General features: G+C 38.9%; 2 protein-coding genes across 9 annotated transcripts in view; one reads left to right on the top strand and one right to left on the bottom strand.

Annotated features, from left to right (window-relative positions):
* Positions 1-24,077, top strand: part of LOC109426084 (uncharacterized) — a 645,679-nt gene that overhangs the window by 510,392 nt on the left and 111,210 nt on the right. The gene's annotated exons all lie outside the window — the stretch shown is intronic.
* Positions 1-24,077, bottom strand: part of LOC109418410 (inositol-trisphosphate 3-kinase A) — a gene marked incomplete at its 3' end in the record, with an annotated part of 124,189 nt that overhangs the window by 46,019 nt on the left and 54,093 nt on the right. For 3 of the 6 annotated variants that reach the window (XM_062855680.1, XM_062855682.1, XM_062855684.1), the window contains 1 exon segment: positions 6,844-7,783. In XM_062855680.1, the coding sequence (XP_062711664.1) occupies positions 6,844-7,515 (672 nt within the window). 6 annotated transcript variants of the gene reach the window in all.

Raw genomic sequence — 24,077 nt, 5'->3', positions numbered from 1 at the left:
TGGTTTCTTCTAGTGATTCCTCCGTGGATTCCTTCTGAATTTTCTGCAGAGATTTTAAAGATTTCGTAAAGAAAACTCAGCAATGGATTTTTTTTTCAAAAGTTAGTCAAAGGATTTGTTTTCAATAAAAATTCTCTTTGAAAAAAACTGTCGAGAATTTCTATGAGAGTTTCTTCAGGAATTTCTTAAGAAATTCCTCCAGGGATTCATACAGAAGTTCTTACAAAGGTTCATTTTGCAATTGCGCCTGCGATTCCGTCAGAAATATCCTGAGAGTTTTTCAAAGATTACTCCAGATATGTTATAAGCAGTTCTTTCAGAAAATGAACAAAATATTACGAGAAGATTTTTTCAATTATTCTTGGCAAAAGACTGGAAATCAGTTCTGAAAATTAAACGACTTTATCTGCCCAACGTTTCGGCCATCCCAAGCAACACACATGTTATAATAGAGTTACGACAGCGCAAGTTTTGGTTGTATAGAAGTTTATTTTACGTAATTCTAACATTGTGTTGAAATAACGTAAAATAAACTTCTATACAACCAAAACTTGCGCTGTCGTAACTTTTATATAACATGTGTGTTACTTGGGATGGGATGTGGCCTTTTTCAAGGGAAAAATTGGTTCATCGTTTTCGTCCTAAGTTGTCTGTTTTTGTGGTTGTCGTTTGGTCAAATAGAAATACACTAGAACTCCAATGGCGCTGTAGTCACTTTTTCTATTTAATTAAATTAATATATTTTATTGTAATCATTGATTGTTTTTATGTGCCCAGATTGAAGAGCATCTTTTGTTTTGGTAAACAAAACTTATTAGACACTTCTAGTACCGCTACTGACGCTGTAAGGGCGTGGCAAACTAGATGTTAGTCACACGAACAGTCGCGACATTGGACTTCTGTGGCTAGTTATTCTAATTTTGGTCATGATCTGGGCTACTACAACTACAAAAACAGACAATTAAGGACGAAAACGATGAACTAATTTTTCCCTTGAAAAAGGCCACATTCCATGGCCGAAACGTTGGGCAGAACAGAATGAAATCGTTCAATTATCAAGACCGAAAGTGCCAACTTCCTCCGAGGATATTTTTGATTTTCAAAACTAATCCCTTAAGGATTTTCTGAAGGAATCCCTGATAGAACTCTCCCAGAAACCTGAAATGATTTTTTAGAAGAAATTCTTGAAAATTGTCTGGAAGAGATTTCTGTTTCCTGAAGCAATTTCTGAAATAATCTTACCAGGAATTTCTGGAATAATCTTTGTGGGAATCGCCTGTGGTATCTCTGATTTTCGTTAGAAAAATGTAGAGGAATTTTGGAAATAATTCCAAGAAAAAACTCTGGAGGATTTTACAAAGGCATTTCAGGATTAGTTTCTGAGGAAGTCCCTGAAGAGATTTCTATCGGGAGTTTCCAAATCATTGGTGAAATTTCTTAAACAATAGTAAGACTACTGGAGACACCTTTAGCAGAAAAGCTTCGAAGAATTTCTTGTGCAATTTCTCAAGATATTAGAAGCAGTCCTGCTGAAATTTTTTAAAACCAAAGTCCTGGAGGACTTCTTTAAGGAAACACAGAGGAAATTTCTGGAACAAAGAAATTTTTTGAAGGAATTTTCTGAAGGAATTTCTTAAGGTACATCAGGAAGTACTGAAGAATCTTCTCCAAGTACTACTAGTTACTAGTAGTAATAATCATTGAGAAGCACCAGAGTAAAGCTCTGAAAAACTCCTTTAGGGTAAAATTTCTAAAATAATCCTGGAGAAAGGACTGAGTGAATCCCAAAACGAATTTATAAAGCAATTCTTGGAAGAATTCCTGAACGAACTTTTGGAAAAATCCCTTTTGAGCTTCTTTTAAGAATTTCCTAGAGAAATTTCTGAAGAAATTCCAAGAAATAATTTGCGGATGAATTTTAGATGAAATTCCCGAGGGAACCTCTGAAGAAATTCTTGATGTTATTCCAGGAGAATATATGGAGTAATCTCTGAACGAACCTTTGTAGGAATCCAGCAAGATTTTCTGAAAAAAAACTGCCATGAAAAAATCTAAAGGAATCCATAGGGAAATTCTTACAAGAGCTCAGAATCTACGACGGAACTACTACAGAAATTGCTGGAGAAATTTCTCGGCTTGAATGTCTAGAAGTTATGTTGCAAGCAAGAAACTGTAAAGTAATTTCTGCCGGAACGACATTTTTAAGGAATCTCTGAAGATATTTCTTGGGAAATCCCTAGAGGAATTCATTCTGAAATTCCTGAAGCAATTTTTGGAGGAATTTCTCAAAAATCCCCAAAAGAATTCTTGGAGGAATAACTTGGAAAAAAAAACTTGATGAAACCCATGGACTAGTTTCAAGAAGAATCTTTTGAGAAATTTCTAAAGAAAAGTTCTGAAGAAATCCCAAGGAAATTTCTTGGAGGAACTGGAGGAATTCTTCAAAAAATTGACAAAGCAATACAGGTTTGTCCACATTTTCAAAAAATTTCTTTGATTCTCAAGACCACCCTACATTTTGATTGTCAACCAAAACCATTGAAATAAGGAGGTGCATCAAATCAATTCCGGGTTTTACAAGCAAATTTGAACTTTAAAAAGTCATAACTTAACAAAATATTGTCGGGAAGAAATTCATTAAATACGAATCGGTTTTGATATCAACACTACGTCATTCGAGATTTACATTGTGTACGTTGATGTCCGTGGTGGAGAGCATGTGCGTGCATGTTTAGCGTCAGTTCCTCTTTTTACTCTAACATCCTAACAGGGTATAAGCTTTTCGACCTTAATGACTTGTTTATTTTATTGCTTCAATTTCGCATTCAGTTACGATGTAAATTGCAGAACGAATCCTCTGTAGAATTTCTTGAATAATCTTCGAAAAAAAAAACATTTGGAAGTACTGAGGAAATCTTCGCATAAATTCCTGGAGAAACCTTTAAAGGAACTTTAAGAATTTTAAGGGAAATGTTTGAAAAACTGTTGAAAATCTTGGAAGAATCTTCTAAAAAACCTGGAGAATTCTTTAAAAAAAACTTTTGGGTGAAATTCTGGAAGAACTTCAGAGCAATCGGGATGAATTTCTGGATCAATGGAAACAGAATTTTCTTAAGAAATATTTGAAAAATTAGAGGAATCTTCAAAAAAAAAAAGACGAAAGATTCCGTGGACGAACTCTCGGCGGAGAATATTCTGGAAGATTTTTCGGGAAAAAACTAAAACGAAATCCTCAATGATTTTTTTTTAAAACATCTGGCGACAAATTTCTGAAAGAAATTTCTGCAAAAACCTTTAGAAAAAATTCTGGAGAAAACAGAAGAAATTTCTGGCGAATCTTTAGTGAAATCAATGGCGGAATTTTACAAAAGTTTCTAGTGGAGCTCCTATAGAATCATGAAGTAATTTATGGCATAATTCTTGAATCCAGGGAAAAATCTACGGAAGAAATGACACAAAGCTTCAAAAAATGCAATAATCTGAGAATTTCCTGAAAAAACTTCGAAAAAAAACATTTGGAAATGCTGAGGGAGTCTTTGGATAAATTCCTGGAGAAACCTTTTAAAGGACTCTTCGTGCAATTCTCGTAGAGATTTAAGATAAATTTTCTGAGAAACTGTTGAAATTCTTGGAAGAATCTTCTCAACAAATCCTGGAGGATTCTTCGAAAAATCTTCTGGTGAAGTTCTGGAAGAACTCTCGGCGGAGAATATTCTTGAAGATTTTTCGGAGGAATTTCTAAAAAAATGTTATAACGCAGTCATCAAAGAGTTTTTAAAGACTTATGACGACGAATTTGTGGAAGAAATGTTGGGGAAATTTCTGCAAAAATCATCTGAAAAATTCTGGAGAAAACATAGAAGGAATTCCTGACGAAATCTTAGTGAAATCAATGGCCGAATTTTGGAAAAAAAAATTGCAAAAAAATCTCTTGGGGCTGCTGTATCATCAGAGGAAGTTCTGGAGAAATTCCAGTATTTTTTTTTGAGAATCAGTACTGAATCCTGATGGCATTATTGACATTATTCTTGAATCCAGGAAAAATCTTAGGAAGAACTAACACAAAGCTTCCAGAAAATTCTCAAAAATTCTCCGTTTCAGTGCTGAAAAAATGAAATAAATCAAAAGTAATGAACTGATATCAACGACCAACATTTTTGATGCCATGCTGATTTAGAAACCATACTCATTAGAGTCTTACAATGGTATTACAATTGGGTGTTAGAGGGTTAAGAATTTCTTAAGAAATTCTTTTTATCATTGATCCAAAAATTCGTTCCAAGATTTTCATGAAAATTTCTTCGAGAATTTCATCAAAGTTTTTCCAAAGGATTTTCCAGGAATTTTTCCGAAGATTTTATCAAAAATTCGAACAATTGCTCAGGGCACTTCTTCAAGAAACACTACTTAGTTATAAGCTTTGTGGCATATTAAAGTTTGTTCTCCTATTATTACCAATATGTTACTAATAATTTTCAAAATTTGTTATTGAAATATTTTTCAAATTCACTATTTTTAAGTTGTTATTGAAATTAACTCAACAGCTTATTTAAATGGTCCTGCAGGATCATTTTATTATTATGACATTTGTTTGCCGTTTATGCCAGATTAGTTTATAGCAAAATATGTAATGTAAATAACATAAAAATAACTGATATCATCATTCAATTATTTTGTTCAAATATTTCCCTGCTATTGTCAGTCCCTTCTGCTCGGGTAATAATTGAGCAATTATTTCTCGACCAATGGGGATTTTTTTTTATTATCATACGGGTTGGGCCGAAGGGTCTCAGATTTTCATGAAACATTTTCCACAGGCAGAGCTCATAGATATATGAACAAAAAAAAAGAACAAAAATCAGGGTCGCCTATTTTCCCGGAAAACTCATGTGGAAATTTCTTGTTTTCCCCAGACACTACTTACTTTGAAAAATCATAACTCAAGAACGAACCATCGTAGAAACAAAGTTTTTTTTATAAAATAAAAGCAAATTTCTCAAAAATACAAAAAAAAATAACTGGACAAAGTTTTCCACAAAATTTTTGACAGTTGCGAAAATTCGTAAAAAAGCCGAAAAAACTATGCTCGAACTCGTGGAAAATTTTCGAAAAAATATTTTTGAGAAGGTTATTTTATAAGCTTCAATTGCAGAAATTTTCGGAATGCACTTTTTTTTGTTTTTGAGTTATGGCCAATTTTGTTTAAAAATGTCCAAATGTGCCATATAAGCCTTTTTTTGAAAAAATCATAACTCAAGAACGAAGCATCGTAGAAACAAAGTTTTTTCATGAAAATGAAAGCAAATTTTCACAGGAATAAAAAAAAATGAAGTGGAAAAAGTTTTCCACAAAATTTTCCACCTTTGAGAAAATTCATAAAGAAAAGCCGGAAAAACTATGTCCGAACTCGCGGGAAATTTTCGAAAAAAATAGTTTTGAGAAGTTAATTTCATAAGCTTTGATTGCTGAAATTTTTGGAATGCACTTTTTTTTTCGTTCCTGAATTATGGCTATACCTCAAAAACGAAAAAAAAAAATGCATTTCAAAAATTTTAATCTCTGAAATAATCTTCTCAAAAATATTTTTTTGGAAGTTCGGGCATAGTTTTTCCGAATTTTCACAACTGTGGAAAATTTTTGGGAAAACTTTGTCCAGTTCATTTTTTTTGTATTTCTGAGAAAATTTGCTTTCATTTTCTAAAAAAAACGATGGTTTCCACGATTCTTTGTTCTTGAGTTATGATTTTTCAAAGTAAGTAGTGTCAGGGGAAAACAAGAAATTTCCACCTGAGTTTTCCGGAAAAATAGGCGACGCTGAATTCTTCTCATTTTTTTTATTCATATAGGTATCCATGTGCCCTGCATGTGGAAAAAGTTTCATGAAAATCTGAGACCCTTCGGCCTAATTTGTACGATAATAAAAAAATGCCCCAATGTGACGACCTGCTAGTAATCAATCGATCATAGCTTAGTTTTGATCTTAGTATTCGTTAAAAATCGATTCAATTACTGGAAGTTTCAAATGACAATAAGAACCTTAAATATTTGCATTGTTAACGACACACAAGCACCTATCAGCAGTGTTAGGAATACTCACTTGTAAGAGTGATACTCACTTGCTTCTATCTCAATCCTGAAGCATGCTATCAAAAAATTATGTTCGAAGGGTTTTTAGACTGTAGTTTAATCTAAAAGTTTGCCGAATAAAGTAAAGGTCGCAGACGCATACCAAAGTTGTGAGGCAGCTGTGAGTACATGGTGAGTAAAATTCGTGTAATTTATACTCACCTTGTACTCACAGCTCTCTCACGGTTTTGGTATGCGTCTGCAACCTTTACTTTATCCGCCAATATTTAGATCAAACTACAATCTAAAAGCCCTTCAAACATCATTTTTTGATAGCATGCTTCTGGACTGAGATAGAAGCAAGTGAGTTTAAATTTTCGCAAGTGAGTATTCCCAACACTGCCTATCAGATGATCCACTTTTCCATCGTTTAAAAGATAACTCGCCAAGCTTAGACCGTAAATTGAAAGAATTCAACTGCGCTGCAATCTGAACTGAGGTGGATCGCATTCAATTCAAGCAGGCAGTGATCAAGTGATGATCATCCATCACCACGTGAACGCGATAATTATCCACATTGCTCCGCCTCACGCCTCACGCTAATTGGGCTTGATGAGATGTAGGCGTAAGCTTCCCATCTCAATTTGTGCGCCGGTTAAGCTATCCCCAACAAGTGTTAACAGTACCAATCAAAAGTTATTTGAAATCTGGTTTAAAGGAATGCTGATAGAAACATGTGATCATTGGCTTCTGACCAACGTCAAGTGATCCACTTACCTTCGCTCCCTGCTCGCTCCGATCCGGCACATCCGAGTCCCACTCGGAACTCAGATCATCGCTGGACGCATCGCCATAGTCCCGCGGCAGCGGCACTTCCAGCAGTGACATTTGGTACTGTTCGTACCCCGGGCACAAACTGGATGATCCCAGCCGTGGCGAGGGCGATCGATGCAGACGATATCGCAGCGGAGTCGCCGGCGTGGAAGACCCACTGCTGGAATCCCCGGACGGGTGCTGAACCAGCGGAGTCCGCACCTGATAGTGGTGACTGTGACTGTGATGGTGACTGTAGTGATGATGATGATGACCATAGTGATTGTACGGATGCACTCGGGACGCCGCCACACTGTGAACATCTCCACTGATGTCCTCCTTCGAGTTCCGGCGCAGGTTTCCGCTGGATCTACGCTGCTCAGCACTCAACTTTCGACCCGTAGACTTCTTCCTAGCTTTCTGTCGCTCCTCCAACGGAAGCCCCGGGCCACCTCCGCCACTCATATCACTATCGGACATGTTCTGTAGATGTTCCTGCTCCTCCGGGCTCAAGTTCGGAAAGTGAAGCAACTTCACCGTGATCTTGTCGCCCGCCTCCGTAAAATACACCTCCTTGGCACTGATCTTGTCAAAGTCCTCGTAGATCCTGACCGTCGGCAGCGTACAAATAGGCATTCTTCGCGCCGTCTTCACTGTCTTTGCTTCCACTACTACGGGGGCACACTATGCTCTAGACTTAGGTGGTCTTCGATCTCAAACGATCCGGCACCGCGCTGTCACTGAACTAGAAGATGCTGAAGTCGCGATCGTCGTCTGCGCCCAGAACAACGGGAATCACCACAACTCATGTGGTGGCTGCGCGCGGAAGTGATATCACTCTCACTGACTGTGCCAAGAGGATGACACGTAACCGTCCGAAGGCACGACTCAGCTGATGATTCTTCTGGGGAAATGAAAATCGTCGTCGGTGTAATTTACACTTAATTGGCTGACACTCTGGCAGTGGCAGTGATCGTTCTTTCAGACTGATTGCACGGAAGAGAGAGAGAGAGTAACCGAAGTGTGTATGATTGTGACGATCCATTGTGATAAACTACTACCGGACTACGGGAACATGTGCTCTGCGTTGCTTTGCATTTGATGGTGGTGTGATTCATCGTGGTCATTGTGCGCACTGGAATTGCGTTAGATTCTTGGGAAATACATTCATGACACTTTTTATCTAATGAGCTGCGGTTAACGCAGAGTAATTTCCCAAATAATTTGAATAATATTTAAAGCAAAGCTCCGAATTTGACCCATATCCGCCCAGCGTCCTATATAATAAGACAATCCTTTTGACGTGAATACATATCTTCAGAATAAGGCAAAATTTTAGAATATTGTCTTCTGAGAATTTGTTCATTACATTCATACCTTCTTTCCGAGGGGACAATATAATTTGTGACTTGTTCAGTAGGTAGGGTAAACGATGCTAAAAATCAGGCATTACAATTAATCTCATCTTTCCATCTTCTGAGCGGGATAATGATCGATTGATACGAGATCATCCTAGTGCTCTTGGATTAAATGTTTCAAAACAATCTTATGCTCATCTGATCATCTGATTAGAAATTTTATCTTAGCAAACCGGGAAGGCTGTTGGTCACGGGAACTCTGACAGTTTCTACAGAACATGCGACGTTTCTAGCTGTTAAGAGAGATTTATGATTTTCATTATTTTATGTTTATAAATCGGTAAGTAAATATAGCGTAATTAATGAACTATTTCGTGATTTAAATTGCTTTATTTTAATTTTTAGAATTTCTCCGCGTTTACATAAGCGGCTGGGCATGCAAAAATCTAGCTTGTCTTATCGGTGTGACCAGACCGAGGCGCGTCAAATAAAGAAGCGCAAAGAAGAACGCTAGCAGCAGATTCCGATTTATTATACTACCATATTTACTACCCTGTGATTGAATTTTAAATACAGAATAAGACATTAAAAACACTATTCAAATTATTACTAGGAGCCACGAAAAGCAATTGACTTAATTTTCGCTATATCGAGACTCCCTCCTCCCCCCTCGTTGACGTTTCTATATTTAAACTCTGAGACTTAAACTGATTCTCGGACACTACCTCCGTACAATTAACTAACCGGACTGGATTTTACATTTTGTTACATTTCACATCATTTTATCTTGATTACATATGTACATTCTGGTATAATCGAAAAGATGCTTTTCCTTAGAATAAAAGTAATGTATGTAAGGTTACTCCCACACCCAACCCACCATCTTTCTACCCACCCTGTTTTGGACACTTTCCGCACAGACAAACAGACGTAACACTCTTCAAAACGGCTTGGCAAATGCATTTAACGATCAATTCGAATTTCATTTGATTTGCGCGATCCTTCCACCAGATGCGCTAGTGTTCGATCGCTTTGACGTTTGTCAGTGTACACGTTGCTGAATGATGCAAATGAAAATTACAGGCGCTTTTTTAGTAGTGTGAGTGTTAGACAAACGTCAAATCGAAATCCATCATGGCCGACCGTGTCTCGCGTGGTTCTACCAGCAGGTGGCAGTGTGCTCATGAAAAAGGCACCGGGCAAAAGTTTTTGAGGAATTTCCTTTAAGAGTTACGTCTGTTTGTCTGTGCTTTCCGCAAAACCATATCGTTGAAAAAGCACATTCGACTTGTTCCCAATCCACTAATTAAAAAGCTATTTAAAGAGGAATTCATCTACCGGTACATAGTTTCAGTATGAAGATCCCACAGCCCGATGGAATGCACACCACATCCAAATTATACTGATCGCAATTCTACGTTCGTTCATAAATATATTCCTAGAACTAATTTAATTTTCAAATTCAACTTTTATGTTGTTCGATCTGTCAAGATAGCTCAGATCATCTTAAGATGACGAGATGGATCATTTCAGTGCCATCTCTGATTAGGGATATTATCTTTCCTACAAGCCAAGATGATCTCTTGCTCAGATGATAAATACAATGCCTGCTAAAAATACTACATATTGTCACTATCGATGAGCTTCATTTTCAATGCGAAATATATATTTCAATCAATTTCAACCAAATTTGGCATACACATTCTTTAGATTGTGGAGGTGGTTATATTAGTATTGGAATTACGGATTGAATTCTAAGATGGCGGCCAAAACTCCAGAATGTATGCTATTTAACGGCAATGCTGCTTCGGGTACCATGTGATATGGGTACGCCATCTATATATATAAAAATGCAGTGGCATACGTGGGACCGCGCATAACTTGCGAACGGAGGGTCCGATTTGGGTCGTCTTAGTTTTGTTCTGTTAGTTTTCACCCAAGGAAGGTTTATAAAGCATAAAACATGGAAAAATTGAGAATTTTTAAAAATCGATTTTTCATACCTTTCGAACGGGGACTTGGACTTGGCTAAAGACTTGAAACGTCAAAAAACGCAGTAGGCAAGACAAAGTTTGCCGGGTTCAGCTAGTTTTAAAATAAAAGATGGCGGACACGGAATGGAAGCTTGAGTTATGATGCCATGCAATATGGGTAACTACACAAGAAACAAACATAGCTGAATAACAGTTCCTTAAGCTGAAGTTTGCTTAAGAATTGTTTGTTCAACTTTTAAATAGCTAAAATGATTATTGAGTATCGATCGATCTTGGTCAGTAGAAAGGCTACCACGGATAGATGGGTGGTAGACCTGTGCGCCGATTATATTTTGCTCGGCGGCGGCGTGAGGGTCATTTTTATCCGGCGGCGGCGGCGTCATCGGCGTGACCAAAATTTGACCATAATTTCAACATTGGCAAGGCAAAGAAGTTGTCATTACGCTCTAGAGTTTGTAGTCTGAGCTTTTTCATGACCATTGATGACATAAACTATTACGTTAGAATGAATACCTTTTTTATTTCTGTTCGGGTCCGTCACTGCGTGATTAGACCTATTGCGGCATTTTTTTACTTATTCGTTTATTTGGAAGGCTCGGGCGCCCAAGAAACAGTCAAGAGTTATTTTTGTTCCGCTTCTGTACAGCTAAAATGATGGGATGGGCATAAATGAGCCAAAATGATTTGTTCATTTTTGTTTTTACGTTGTTTACATTTTTAAAATTTTTAACTGCCCTAATACTATTTTAGTTTTGGGAAGCCGAAGTACTCGCGGCTGTTTCGAGGTCAGGGCTTCGTGGTCGTGCGGCTAAGGTCACCAAGCCTTTAGTCGCATCGTGTTGAGGAGCGCGGGTTCGATTCCCGCCGCAGCTGTCAGGAAAAGTTTTCGGCTGTGCCACTGGGCGTTGCATGCTAGTCCGTTGTCTAGTGTCGTGCTTCCTTCAAAGAGCAAATAGCTCACTGGAAGCATTAAACGTGTCCGTGTCTTTAAAAAAAAAAACAAATATTTATAATTGGAAATTGAGACTTTACCGTATCCTTAGTGAAATAAATGTTGCATTACTCCATTGCAAATGAAGGGCAAATTGATATTGATTTTGCTACAGTTTTTTGTTTTGTTTTCTCAGAATCTTCAGAAGCTTTCAAACTTGATAATAAAGTCTAAGGCATCCCCGAATGATTTCAGGAAGGAATCCCAGAAGGAATTCTAGGAGGAACCTGAAAGAAACTTCTGAAAAATTCCATGAAATAAAAATCTGGATTAATCTCTGCAAGAACTGCTGTATGAAACCCTGAAGAAACTCTGGCAGTACAAGAATCTCTTTTAGAGATCTCTGCAAAAAATTCTGAAGAATTCTGCAGAAAGAAATCCAGGACGAATCTTCGAAAGAAATTCCAGGAGGATTCCCCAAATGAATTCAAGCCGGAACCCCAAGGGAATTACAGCAGGAATTTCCAAAGGATTTCCAGGAGGAATCCCCGACGGAATTCTAGCGGGAATTTCTAAAGAATTTCGAGAAGGAATCTCCAAAGGATTTAAAGAAGGAATCAACGAAAAATATCGAGAAAGAATCTCTGAAGGAACTCCAGCAGAAATCCTTGAAAGAATACTAGGCAAATTTCCGAAAGAATTCTATTAGGAATCCTCGGAGGAATTTCAGGAGGAATCTCATATTCCCGGAGCAATTCCGTGAGGGATCGCCGAAGGAATTCTAGGAGGAACTTTCGAAGAAATTCGAAGAGGATTTACCATAGGAATTTCAAGATGAAATCCCGAAGGAAATCCAATAGGAATTCTCGACAAAATATCAGGAGAAATCTCCGAAAGAATTTTAAGAAGAATCCTCGAAGGAAGAACCCCACAAAAGAAACCCCCCAAGGAATTGTAAAAGGAATCTCCGAAATTCCTCTAGGAGGAATATCCGAAGGAATTCCAAGAGAAATCCACGACAGAATTCCAGGAGAAATTCTCGATAGAATTCTAGGAAGAATCATCGAAGGAATTTCAGGGAGAAATCTTGCACGAATTCTGGTAGGACTCTCGAAGGAATTCCAGCAGGAATCTCCGAAGAAATTGAAGAGAAAATACCAAAGAAATTCCATGTGAAAATCCCGAAGGAATTCCAGGGGTAAACCCCGACAAAATAACAGGAGGAATCCCCGAATGAATTTTAGGAGGAATCCGCGAAAGAAGTCTAGAAAAAATCCCCGAAGAAATTACAGGAGAAATCCCTGTAGGAATCCCCGAGATCACCTCCGAAGGAATTACATGCGGATTCCTCAAAGAGGAAACCCCCAAGGAATTCTAATATGAATCCCCATAAGAAGTGGAGGAGGAATCTCCAAAGAAATTTAAGAAGGGATCCTCGAAGGAACTCTAGGAGGAATCTTCGAATACTAGAAGAAATTCCCAAATGAATAATAGGAGAAATTACCGAAGAAATTCAAGAAGGAAATCCTGAAGGAATTGCAGGAGGAGTGATTCCATGAGGATTTTTTGAAAGAATTGAAGGAAGAATCTCCGAAGGAAATCTAAGAGGAATTACCAAAGAATTCTAGGAGGAAATCTCGAAGGAATTCCAGGAGGAATTCACGACGGAATATCAAGAGGAATCCCCGATAAAATCCCAGGAGGATTTGATGAAGGAAGTCCAGGAGCAATCCCAAAAAAAATTTTTTTTGAAGGTATTCGAGAAGAAATCCTCAAAGTATTTCTAGGAGGAACCATCGAAAAATATCCAGGAGGAATCCTCGTTGGAAAACCCTGAAAGAATTCCAGCAGAAATCTCCGAAAAAAATCGAAGAGGAATTCCCGTAGAAATTTCAGGAGGAATCCCCGATGGAATATGAGGAGGAATCCCCAAAGAAATTTCAAGAGAAATCCCCGAAGGAACTCTAGAAGGAATCCCAGAAGGAATTTAAGGAGGAATCTTCGAATTGATTCTACAGTATGCGACAGGAAAAAATGCGAAAGTGTTTTTCAACTTCAAACCTCATTTTCTCCATTTGACGTTAACCAATCTATGTTTCAAAGTTCCATGATCTTTAATAGGCTAGTTTTCTGAAAAGTAAATTAAAAATTTTCACATTTTGGTCACTAACCTTTACAGGGCGGCGCCTAAAGCTGAAGACAATCAGAATTTTCAAACCGCAGAAAAGTACACAGGCGTGCAGTTTATTGATACCCGCTTATTAGGCTTACATTATCACATGTTAAACATCAAATATGTTTATTTTTATTTTGCAGTTCTAGAATATAGACATTGACTGATACACTGTCAAGAAAAAATAGTCATCTATATCCCATCAGTGGCGTAGCCCAGGGGGGGAGGGGGGCGGGGTTTGTGGTTAAATCCCCCCCCCTCCCCCCGGGAGCCAAAATTTCTGGAACAAATTTTCAATATAAACCGCTTTGTGGCGAAAATTTTTTTCGGCTGCGCCGCTATTTTCAACCTACGGCTCAAATTGACTATATATTTATAAAATGTGAATGTCGAATAAAATAAGTTATTATTGAACATCGAAAACCCCTCCCAGAGAAAATTTCTGGCTACGCTAGTGTATCCCATATTTAGCGTGTAATAGTGCCATGAACTTTTCGCATTTTTTCCTGCCGCACCCTGTAGGAGGAATCCCTAAAGAAAGTCCAGGAAAAATCCCTGAAGGAGGTCCAGCATGAATATCCGACGGGATTCCTGGAAAAATTTCTGAAGCAATTACAGGAGAAATCCCCGAAGAAATGAAAGGAGAAAACCCTGTAGGAATCCCAGGGAGAACCTCTGAAGGAATTTTGGGAGGAATCTCCGAAGGATTTCCAAGCGGAAGCCCAGGAAAAATTTCCGAATGAATTCCAAGAGGAATCCCTGAAGGAATTCTAGAAGAAATCACTAAAGCAATTCTAGAAGGAAATCCCAAAGAAACTCGAGACGAACTCTTGAAAGAATTCCATGAGGAATAATTAAAACAAATCCAGGAAGAATGTCCGAAGGAATTCTAAGAAAAATTATCAAAGAAATTCCAAGAGAAAACCTCGAAGAAATTTCAGGAGAAATCCACGTTAGAATATCAGCAAAAAGCCCTGAAAGGATTCCAGGAGGAATCCATGAAGTACGTCTTAGGAGGAATACCCGAAGGAATTCCAAAAGGCATCCCCAAAAGAATTTCAGGAGACATTCCAGAATGAATTGTAGGAGGAATCCCCGAAGGAAATCCAACAGGAACTCCTAAATAAAGTGCAGGAGAAGTTCCTGGAGGAATTCCGTGAGAAATCCAAGTAGAATCTCCGAAAGAATTCTAAGAGGAACCACCAAAGAAATTTGACAGAATATTAGAAGGAATCCCTGAAAAAATTTCAGGAGGAATCTTCGAAGAAAGTCTAGGAGGACACCCCGAAAGAAAACCTAGGAAGAATCTCTGGAAAAAAATCCAATAGAAATCCTCGAAAAAATTTCAGAAAAAAACCAGGAGGAATCCTCGAAGGAAGTCCAGGGGAACCCCTGAAGTCTAGGAAGAATCCCCGAAGAAATAACAGAAGAAATCTCTGCGGGGATTCCAGAGGAATGCTCGATGGAATTCCGGTAGGAATATCCACAGGATTTCCAGGCGGTGGAAATCCTTGAGGAATTCTTGAAGAAACTACATCAAGAATATCCTGGCGATATGCATGATTATAATCTTAAGGGAATTATTGAAGGAACTCCTAGAAGATTCCCTGAAGGAATCCCAGAAGCAATCCCTGGAAGAACTTCTGGAAGAAATCCTAAAGGAACTTCTCGAACAATGCCCTAAGGATATCCTGAAGAAATTTTGGTAAGAACTCTTATATAGGAATTGCTGGATAAACTTCTGGAGTAATCTCTGAATTCTCCTGGTGGTATTCTTGGATCTTCGTTTAAGATTCTCTGAATGAACTTCTGTAATGATTTCTGAAGGAACTTCTGTAGGAATCCCAGAAGAAATTCAGCAGGAATCTCCGAAGGAACATCTGCAAGAATCCCTGAAACTCCTGGAGGAATCTCTGATGGAACTCCTGGAAAGAACTGCTGTAGGAATTTCTAATGGTACTTCAGAGGGAATCCCTGCAGGTACTCCTAGACTGATTTCTAACGACCTCCTGCAAGAATTCCTGAAGAAACTTCTCACGGGATTCTTGATGGATCTTCAGGTTGCATTTATGAATCTTCCTGGAAGAATATTTAAAGAGACTTCTGGAAGGATACCTGAACGAACTCCCGTTGAAATAGCTTACAGAACTTCTGAAGGAATTCCTAATGAACACATGGAGGCATCCTTGAATCCCCCTGGAGCTATTAGGGAGACCCCTGAGCGAACTCCTGAGGTCACCGAGGGAACTTCTGGAGCAATCCTTGAGTAACTCCTGAAAGAATCTCTGCATTTTTTTCTTGAGGCATGCCGAAGTAATTCCATGAGGAATCTCCACAGGAATTTCAGGAAGGATTTTTGAACGAATTCCAGGAATTTCTAATGGATCTCTAATGGAGGAATCTCTGAGGAAACTCCTGGACTAGATCCTAGAGAAACTCCTGAAGGAATCCATGAAGGAACTCTCAGACTAATCTCTGAAGGACCTCCTATGAGAATTCCTGGAGGATCTTTTGGATGAATCTCTGATGTTTCTCTAGAAGGCAAACCTGAATTCTCCTGAACTATTTTTTCAAAGGTACTCCTGTCGAGATATTCCTGAGAGATCTTCTGAAAAAAAATCATCCTGGAGGCATCCCTGAAGATTTTTCAGGAGGAATCCCAGGTGGATCTTCAGGAGGCATCACTGAATCCTTCTGGAAGATTCTCTGAAGAAACTTCTGGAGAGATGAGAATGAGTGTTCTTAGAGTTGAGAAATCAATTAATGTAATCAAACTCTTATGACCCTAGTGATCGCGATATTTTTTTTTATTTCAACTTTACATAAACTTAATTTTATTCGTGCACTGATCACCGGCGCGAAAAATGAAAATCGGCGGCGTGACAAACAGCGGCGTATGGCGCGCCGCCGATACCTCGATCGGCGTCGGTGTGGGACAAAAAGTGTTGGCGGCGGCGGCGTGGCGCGGCGGCGCACAGGTCTAATATGTATATCGATCGGACTCGATGAGTAAAAGTCATAAATCGATTTTCGACGCCGTTTTGAAATTCAACATGGCGGCGGCGGATCATAATTCAAGATGGCAGCCATGGAATGGTAGTTTTAACTAAGATACCATGCAATATGAAAATCTGTCGATCGGGCATATGTTAGGATAGAGGGTAGGGTAGACGGTGGGGTACCGGTCGGGTAAAGGGTTTGGACGAAGGATATAGTAGATGGTAGGGCAGAGGGTTAGGGTAAAGGGTAGGGTAGAGGATATGGAAGTGAGTTAGAGTAGAGGGTATGGTAGCGCGTAGGTCAGCGGGTTAAAGTAGATGGTAGGATAGAAAATCAGAGTAAAGGATGGAGTAGGGGGTTCGGATAGATGGTAGGGGAGAGTGTAATGTCGTTTTCGTTTTTGTAGCGTTGCTGCACCGCTTCGTGTAACAATGTTCACTGGAAAAACGAACATTTTCAGTGCGCACCATTGCGCACGGGCTTGGGCTAGGGTGAAGGTTAAGGGTAGAGGGTAACGCAGAAGGAAAGGAAGAGGGTATGGTAGACGGAAGAATACAGGATAGGGTAGACGCCAGGATAGAAGGTTAGGGTGAAGAATAGGGTAGAGGGTAAGATTTGTGTGGAGGCTACACGGAAATAAATCTTATTATTATTATCTTTATTTAAGAGATTTGCAGCCCTAGGCTCAACGCAATCCCAAGTATTTAAAACTTACAGCAATAAATGTCAATTGGAAATAAATCTTATCCTGTTTTTATTATTCATAAATCATGAAAAATATTTTTTTGTTATATTATGAAATCATAATTACAAATCATAATTTCATGATCCGAACAACTAATTTCATGATCCGTTGCAATTATTTATATTAGTTCGGACTCATGGCCATTATCAAGCCTTACGTGCATCTGTCAATACGTGGTCATTCTGTCCACGGCCATTGTAAAGCCATTTCCCGGCTGTTCGGGTCCGTATGACTATGAAGTTGATCCTCAATATTAACTTCTTTTCCCGATCAGCCTAGATAGCTGTGTAGTGTCGGTAGTGGTTGTCTCAATTGGCTAAGAATAACACTACGGACCACCTGTTCCGGGGGTAAAAGTCCACTAAACAGGGAACCCCAATCCAAGGTGTCAGGCGACCCGTGCTGATGGATGAATGGTTGAGGGGGTTTAAAATATGCTCGATCTTTAACGGAGCCCGTAGCGTGGGTAGATCGCCTTTTTGGGTTGCGTTGCGGTGATAGATCTACCAAACCGAACCCTAGTGACATCCGGTTTGTCAAGTTGGGGTAATATGTTTTGGTAATAAGGATTCATGGTACAAAGTCCTTGTTACTGGTGACAGTTTCTAAAATTGCATTTATTCTGCCTTGCTGATAGTTAAAGAATCGGACTTTGCCCACCCGAGACTACACTTGATGTAAGGAAAACAAACATGCTTTACGTATCTAATTGCGTACTAACCTATCAAGGACTGTTAAGTTTTGGTAATTCAAGGTCTCACGTGTATTCTTATTGCAGAACACATTCTCTAATTTGACAGAGTTTTGCAACTAGCCTAAAGTCCCGGGTTTTGCTATGTTGTCCTGGGACTAAACTAGAAGCAAGACATGGATGGGGCTAGAGTTCCGATGCATGGATAAACATCAGTACCACCGTTTTGTTTTTCTCAGAATTTAAAAAGATTGTGTTTGATTAGGGGCGCTCTTTCACTGGGATTTAAATCTCTATGATAACGGGACCTTTTCATCGCAATCGATTTCTTGCACCTCTGGGATAACAAAACAGGAACTGTACAGAAATCGATGCTTCATTGCCTCTCAATGACAATGGAGTAGTACGACATGCACTAAATACTAAGGATACGGGTAATGCCACAAAAGATCTAAATACTGGTCGCAGTGGCTCACCCAAACAGAAAAAAAGCCATTAATGTAATGGAAATATACTTTTCTATACAATAATTATGGGGATTTTTTTTTATTATCGTGCAAATTGGCCTTTGGCTCATGGATATATGAACAAACAAAAATTGAGAAAATTCAGGGTCGTCTATTTTTCCGAAAAACTCTGGTGGAAATTTCTGGTTTTCCCCTGACACTACCTACTTTAAATAATGATAACTCTTCAACAAAGCATCGTAGAACCAATTTTTTTTTTAGAAAATGAAAGCAAATTTCCTCAGAAATCAAAAATAAAATATGAACAGGAAAAAGTTTTCCACAAAATTATCCACAGTTGGGAAAATTCGTAAGAAAAAGCCGGAAAAATTATACCCGAACTCGAGAAATATTTTCAAAAAAATATTTTTAAGAAGGTTATTTCATAAACTTGAATAGCTGAAATTTTTGGAATGCACTTTTTTTTTCTTTTTTGAGTTATGGCCAATTTTGTTGAAAAATGTCCAAATGTGCCATATAAGCCTTTTCTTAGAAAAATCATAACTCAAAAACGAAGCTTGTTCTACGTGTGTTGTAATGAAAATGAAAGCATATTTTCTCAGAAATCCAAAAAAATATAAAGTGGAAATAGTTTTCATACAAAATTTTCCACCGTTGAGAAAATTCATAGAGAAAACCCGGAAAAACTATGCCCACAAAAATATTTTTGAGAAGGTGATTTCATAAGCTTTTATCGCTGAAATTTTTGGAATTCCTGAGTTAGGACCAATTTTGTGAAAAATGACCATGTAAGCCTATATTATATTGTCGTTTTTTCACAAAATTGGCCATAACTCAGGAATTCCAAAAATTTCAGCGATAAAAGCTTATGAAATCACCTTCTCAAAACTATTTGTTTGAAAATTTTCCGCAAGTTCGGGCATAGTTTTTCCGGCTTTTCTTTACGAATTTTCTCAACTGTGGAAAATTTTGAGGAAATTTTTTTCTAGTTCATATTTTTTTGGATTTCTGAGCAAATTTGCTTTTATTTTCTTTAAAAAAAACTTTGTTTTTTGAATTGTTCTCAATTATTTTTGTTCATATATCCATGAGCCCAGCCTGTCGAAAAAGTTTCATGAAAACCTGAGACCCATCGGCCCAAATTGTACGATACTAAAAATTCCCCAGTTGGCAAATCTCTTTGAGAATTTCTTCGGTAGTTTGTTTGGAATTTCTTACAAAACATCTTTCAGCACATCCATAGAAAATTTCATCAGTAATTGTGGAGTTTGGTATTTCACTGGGATGGAATCACCCCTCACGTGCAGCACACACAACTTACCCAGGCTGACGTCGGTTCGCAAGTGGCAAGAGTGAACGCGGTTGGGTGACGCCTGGAGTTGTTGCTACGCAAGCAGGGATGCTAACATTGTCCGCTTGACAGTTCGCATCATATTCAAATGCGCTATATCGCCTGCTGTGATCAATCTCCTTTCCACAGCTTTATGCAGTACATCTTATATCTCACATCCTCCTTCTACTCTAAAGAAGTTTTACACATTTTTAACAAAAAAAAAAATGAATTTCCGTATCTCAATTTGGAGTGTTTACTTACAACGATTTAACATATTGCGGAGATTCCACCTGTTTAGACTCCTGCGCGAAAATTAGTTGCGTGGGCCCACAGATATAAAACCAGACCGCGTCCTGGTGAATATTTTACGCTGTGTTGCTAGGTACACATTTGGTGATGATTTTGCATTGTAGGCAAACATTTATAACGCACCTACGCTGAAAATGAGCCTAATCATTTGCGTCGGAATCTATAAATCATCACAACGGGCAAAAAGTTACTGTTATAATACATCATCGCATACGTTGTAATTGCTGCCATGAAGCTACCGAATACAGTTTCATTGTGAGGTACCATTCTGACTATGTTGCCGCTACTTTTTTTCAAAATAGATCGAACATTTTAGTGCTTAATTGTGGGAATGATATTTTCCGACGAGAAATAGGAGCTTGCACAGTGACGTCATCATCATCTCTCTATCTCTTTCTCTCGTTCGGGGTCGCTCGATACAGCCGTCCTTGCTCGCGAAATAATTTTGAGGGCAATGCTTACAAATTGTATTTCATTTCGTTAGTTATGTTGGTAATGCAAGCCTCTCTACTTGTAGTATTTAAAAGAAATTACCGGTTTGGTACTGGGTGATCCAGAAAAAAAACATCTTGTTCTTTGAGTCTTTATTTAATCTTATACCCAAATTTATCCCATTCCACCGTCGTTTAAATTCGAGATATCTGATAAAATACATTATAGATAAAGTTTATTGCCTTGCCATTCATTGAAACACTAGTCACAGAAAACAAACTGCATTAACATAATCCTTCTTCTGGCCAGCCAACATTGACGACACTCCTTGATAAATAATATATTGTAACCATTCGATACCACATTTGCACGAATCAAAACTACGTGATTTTTCTAATATTTTGTTTTTGCGTACATTGCCAATGTTTATCTACCATGACAAACAACACGATGCAAACTTCCAATCCGAGATTTGCGCGAAGCAAAACAACGGGATCTTTCTAATCTAGCTTTTCGTAAGCGGAAATTACCGGGACTCTCTCTTCACGACAAACAACACGCTGTAAGCTTCCGATCCGACATTTGCACGATGCAAAACAACGGGAACTTTCTTATCTAGCTTTTCGTAAGCGGACATTGCCGGGAGTTTTCCTCCACGACAAACAACACGCTGTAAGCTTTCGATCCGACATTTGCACGATGCAAAACAACGGGATCTTTCTAACCTAGCTTTTCGTAAGCGGACATTGCCGGGAGTTTTCCTCCACGACAAACAACACGCTGTAAGCTTCCGATCCGACATTTGCACGATGCAAAACAACGGGATCTTTCTAACCTAGCTTTTCGTAAGCGGACATTGCCGGGAGTTTTCCTCCACGACAAACAACACGCTGTAAGCTTCCGATCCGACATTTGCACGATGCAAAACAACGGGATCTTTCTTATCTAGCTTTTCGTAAGCGGACATTGCCGGGAGTCTTCCTCCACGACAAACAACACGCTGTAAGCTTCCGATCCGACATTTGCACGATGCAAAACAACGGGATCTTTCTTATCTAGCTTTTCGTAAGCGGACATTGCCGGGAGTCTTCCTCCACGACAAACAACACGCTGTAAGCTTCCGATCCGACATTTGCACGATGCAAAACAACGGGATCTTTCTAACCTAGCTTTTCGTAAGCGGACATTGCCGGGAGTTTTCCTCCACGACAAACAACACGCTGTAAGCTTCCGATCCGACATTTGCACGATGCAAAACATCGGGATCTTTCTTATCTAGCTTTTCGTAAGCGGACATTGCCGGGAGTCTTCCTCCACGACAAACAACACGCTGTAAGCTTCCGATCCGACATTTGCACGATGCAAAACAACGGGAACTTTCTTATCTAGCTTTTCGTAAGCGGACATTGCCGGGAGTTTTCCTCCACGACAAACAACACGCTGTAAGCTTTCGATCCGACATTTGCACGATGCAAAACAACGGGATCTTTCTAACCTAGCTTTTCGTAAGCGGACATTGCCGGGAGTTTTCCTCCACGACAAACAACACGCTGTAAGCTTCCGATCCGACATTTGCACGATGCAAAACAACGGGATCTTTCTTATCTAGCTTTTCGTAAGCGGACATTGCCGGGAGTCTTCCTCCACGACAAACAACACGCTGTAAGCACAAAACAAAACAATTCGATCACTATAGCGCTGCTGGAATTTGTTCTTTTGTTGCACTCTTTCCCGTCAATAATTGCCCATGCACAAATAGTTTTCCGCAGTCATGCTCCAGCGGGAGCTACGTCCCCGAAAAATATCACACCGAACTTCCACTTTTCACATATGGGTTTTGTGTTTCCCTCACTTGTTCACTAATGCATGTACATTGAAGGGTGATTCCTCCCAGCAAAAATATAGGTTCCATTTCCTCAATTAAACGAAAAAACTGGCAGGAATTCGCCAATGTGGAGTTTGGTATTTCACTGGGATGGAATCACCCCTCACGTGCAGCACACACAACTTACCCAGGCTGACATCGGTTCGCAAGTGGCAAGAGTGAACGCGGTTGGGTGACGCCTGGAGTTGTTGCTACGCAAGCAGGGATGCTAACATTGTCCGCTTGACAGTTCGCATCATATTCAAATGCGCTATATCGCCTGCTGTGATCAATCTCCTTTCCACAGCTTTATGCAGTACATCTTATATCTCACAGTAATGACTTTGGAAATTTCTTCGGCAATTCAATCAGGCATTGTTGGATGTTACCGGCACATCCATCGGTTCTTTTTTCTTTGGGAGTTCCTTCGCCAATTTTTTTTTTGTAGTGCGAAACATTTAGTTTACTATATCAGCAATTCCGTTTGGTATTGTTTTTTTTGTCTGTATTAACGAGATTTTTAACCCTAGGCTAGTTCATCTCGGGACCCACGTTTTCACTTCCCTTTCGAAGGAAGAACCCACATTTTGTAAGTATGTCGGGAGTGGGATTTGATCCCAGGTTCTCAGCGTGATAGTCAAGTGTTCTTACCACCACACCAGATCCGCTCCGTTTGCTATTGTTTTCAAATTCCTCCAAGAACTCTTCTTCTTGGAAATTCTTTCGATAATGCCTTAGGTAATTAATTCAACAATGACTATTTGAAATTTCTCACGTTTCGTCTTCCAAAATTTCTTTCTGCGTTTTTTTTTTGTTATAATACAGCATCAAGTTCAGTATTCTTTCGGAAATCCCTATGAAAACTTCGTCGGTAGATATTTTTTTGAATCCTGTTTGAAATTTGTATGAGAATTCTTTAACAATTTCTTCGATATTTCTTCAGTATCTATTGGGGGAATTCCTGCAGCAGTTGCTTTGGGAATACCTTCGGTATTTCCAACGCAACTTGCTTCGAAAATTACTGTAGGAATTTCATTACCAAGTTCTCTGAATAATTCTCAGGCGTTTTTTTGGAGAATTCTTTGATTGTTACATTTAGATCTTCATCTTTTATTTTAAAATTACCTCGGCAAATTTACTTAGGTTTTTTTGGCAATTCTTTCAGAATAGTTTTCTTTTAGAATATATGCTTAACAATTGGCCTGGAGATTCCTTCGGCAAATCCTTTTGGATTTTTTTTGTAAATTCTTCTAGAAATGCCTTTGTTGATATCTCCAACAATTCTTTCAAGAAATTCTCTGACTTGGTCTTTGGAAAACCGCTCGGTAATTCATTGGAGAATCTTGCGAGAAATTTTTTAAGAGTTCCTTCCGAAACTTCTTCGGAATATTTTTTAGGAATTTCTTTGTGAATATCTGCGGAAGGCGCCCATAAATTGCTGCCGACGAATGAATGATGAAAAGTTCGACAAAGTTTGAGTTTTTTCGTCTATTTCAGACATGTCTGGGACTTCTCTGGGAAAAAAAAAATATTGCCCTTTACCGGCTATAACAGTCGACTGGTATGTCTGAAAGGCGCAACTGCGAGAGTGTTGGAGATTGACATCTAAGCCGAAAGAGAGATAAATTTTGTGGAAGACAGACCCGAAAAGGGTGGTGCTTCGAATTCAGTTTGACTTTCCATTCCACAAAATCGTAACTTGTTCTGTGGCGTTGTTGGTTGAAGCGCCGGACTAGCGATACGGAGTCGTGGGTTCGAATCCCACCAAAACAAGTGGTATTTTTTTCACAAATTTATCTCTCAATTTTTCACACACTGTGTCTTCGAAAAAGTAAGAGTTTTTTCGTCTATTGCAGACGTACCATCCGACTGCTATAGCCGGTGAAGGGCAATGACGTTAT

Source organism: Aedes albopictus, chromosome 3, assembly GCF_035046485.1.
Source record: "Aedes albopictus strain Foshan chromosome 3, AalbF5, whole genome shotgun sequence".
NCBI classification, from domain to species: Eukaryota; Metazoa; Arthropoda; class Insecta; order Diptera; family Culicidae; genus Aedes; species Aedes albopictus.
The sequence above is the reverse complement of the archived record's forward strand: the minus strand, read 5'-3'. Positions and strand labels throughout refer to the sequence as shown.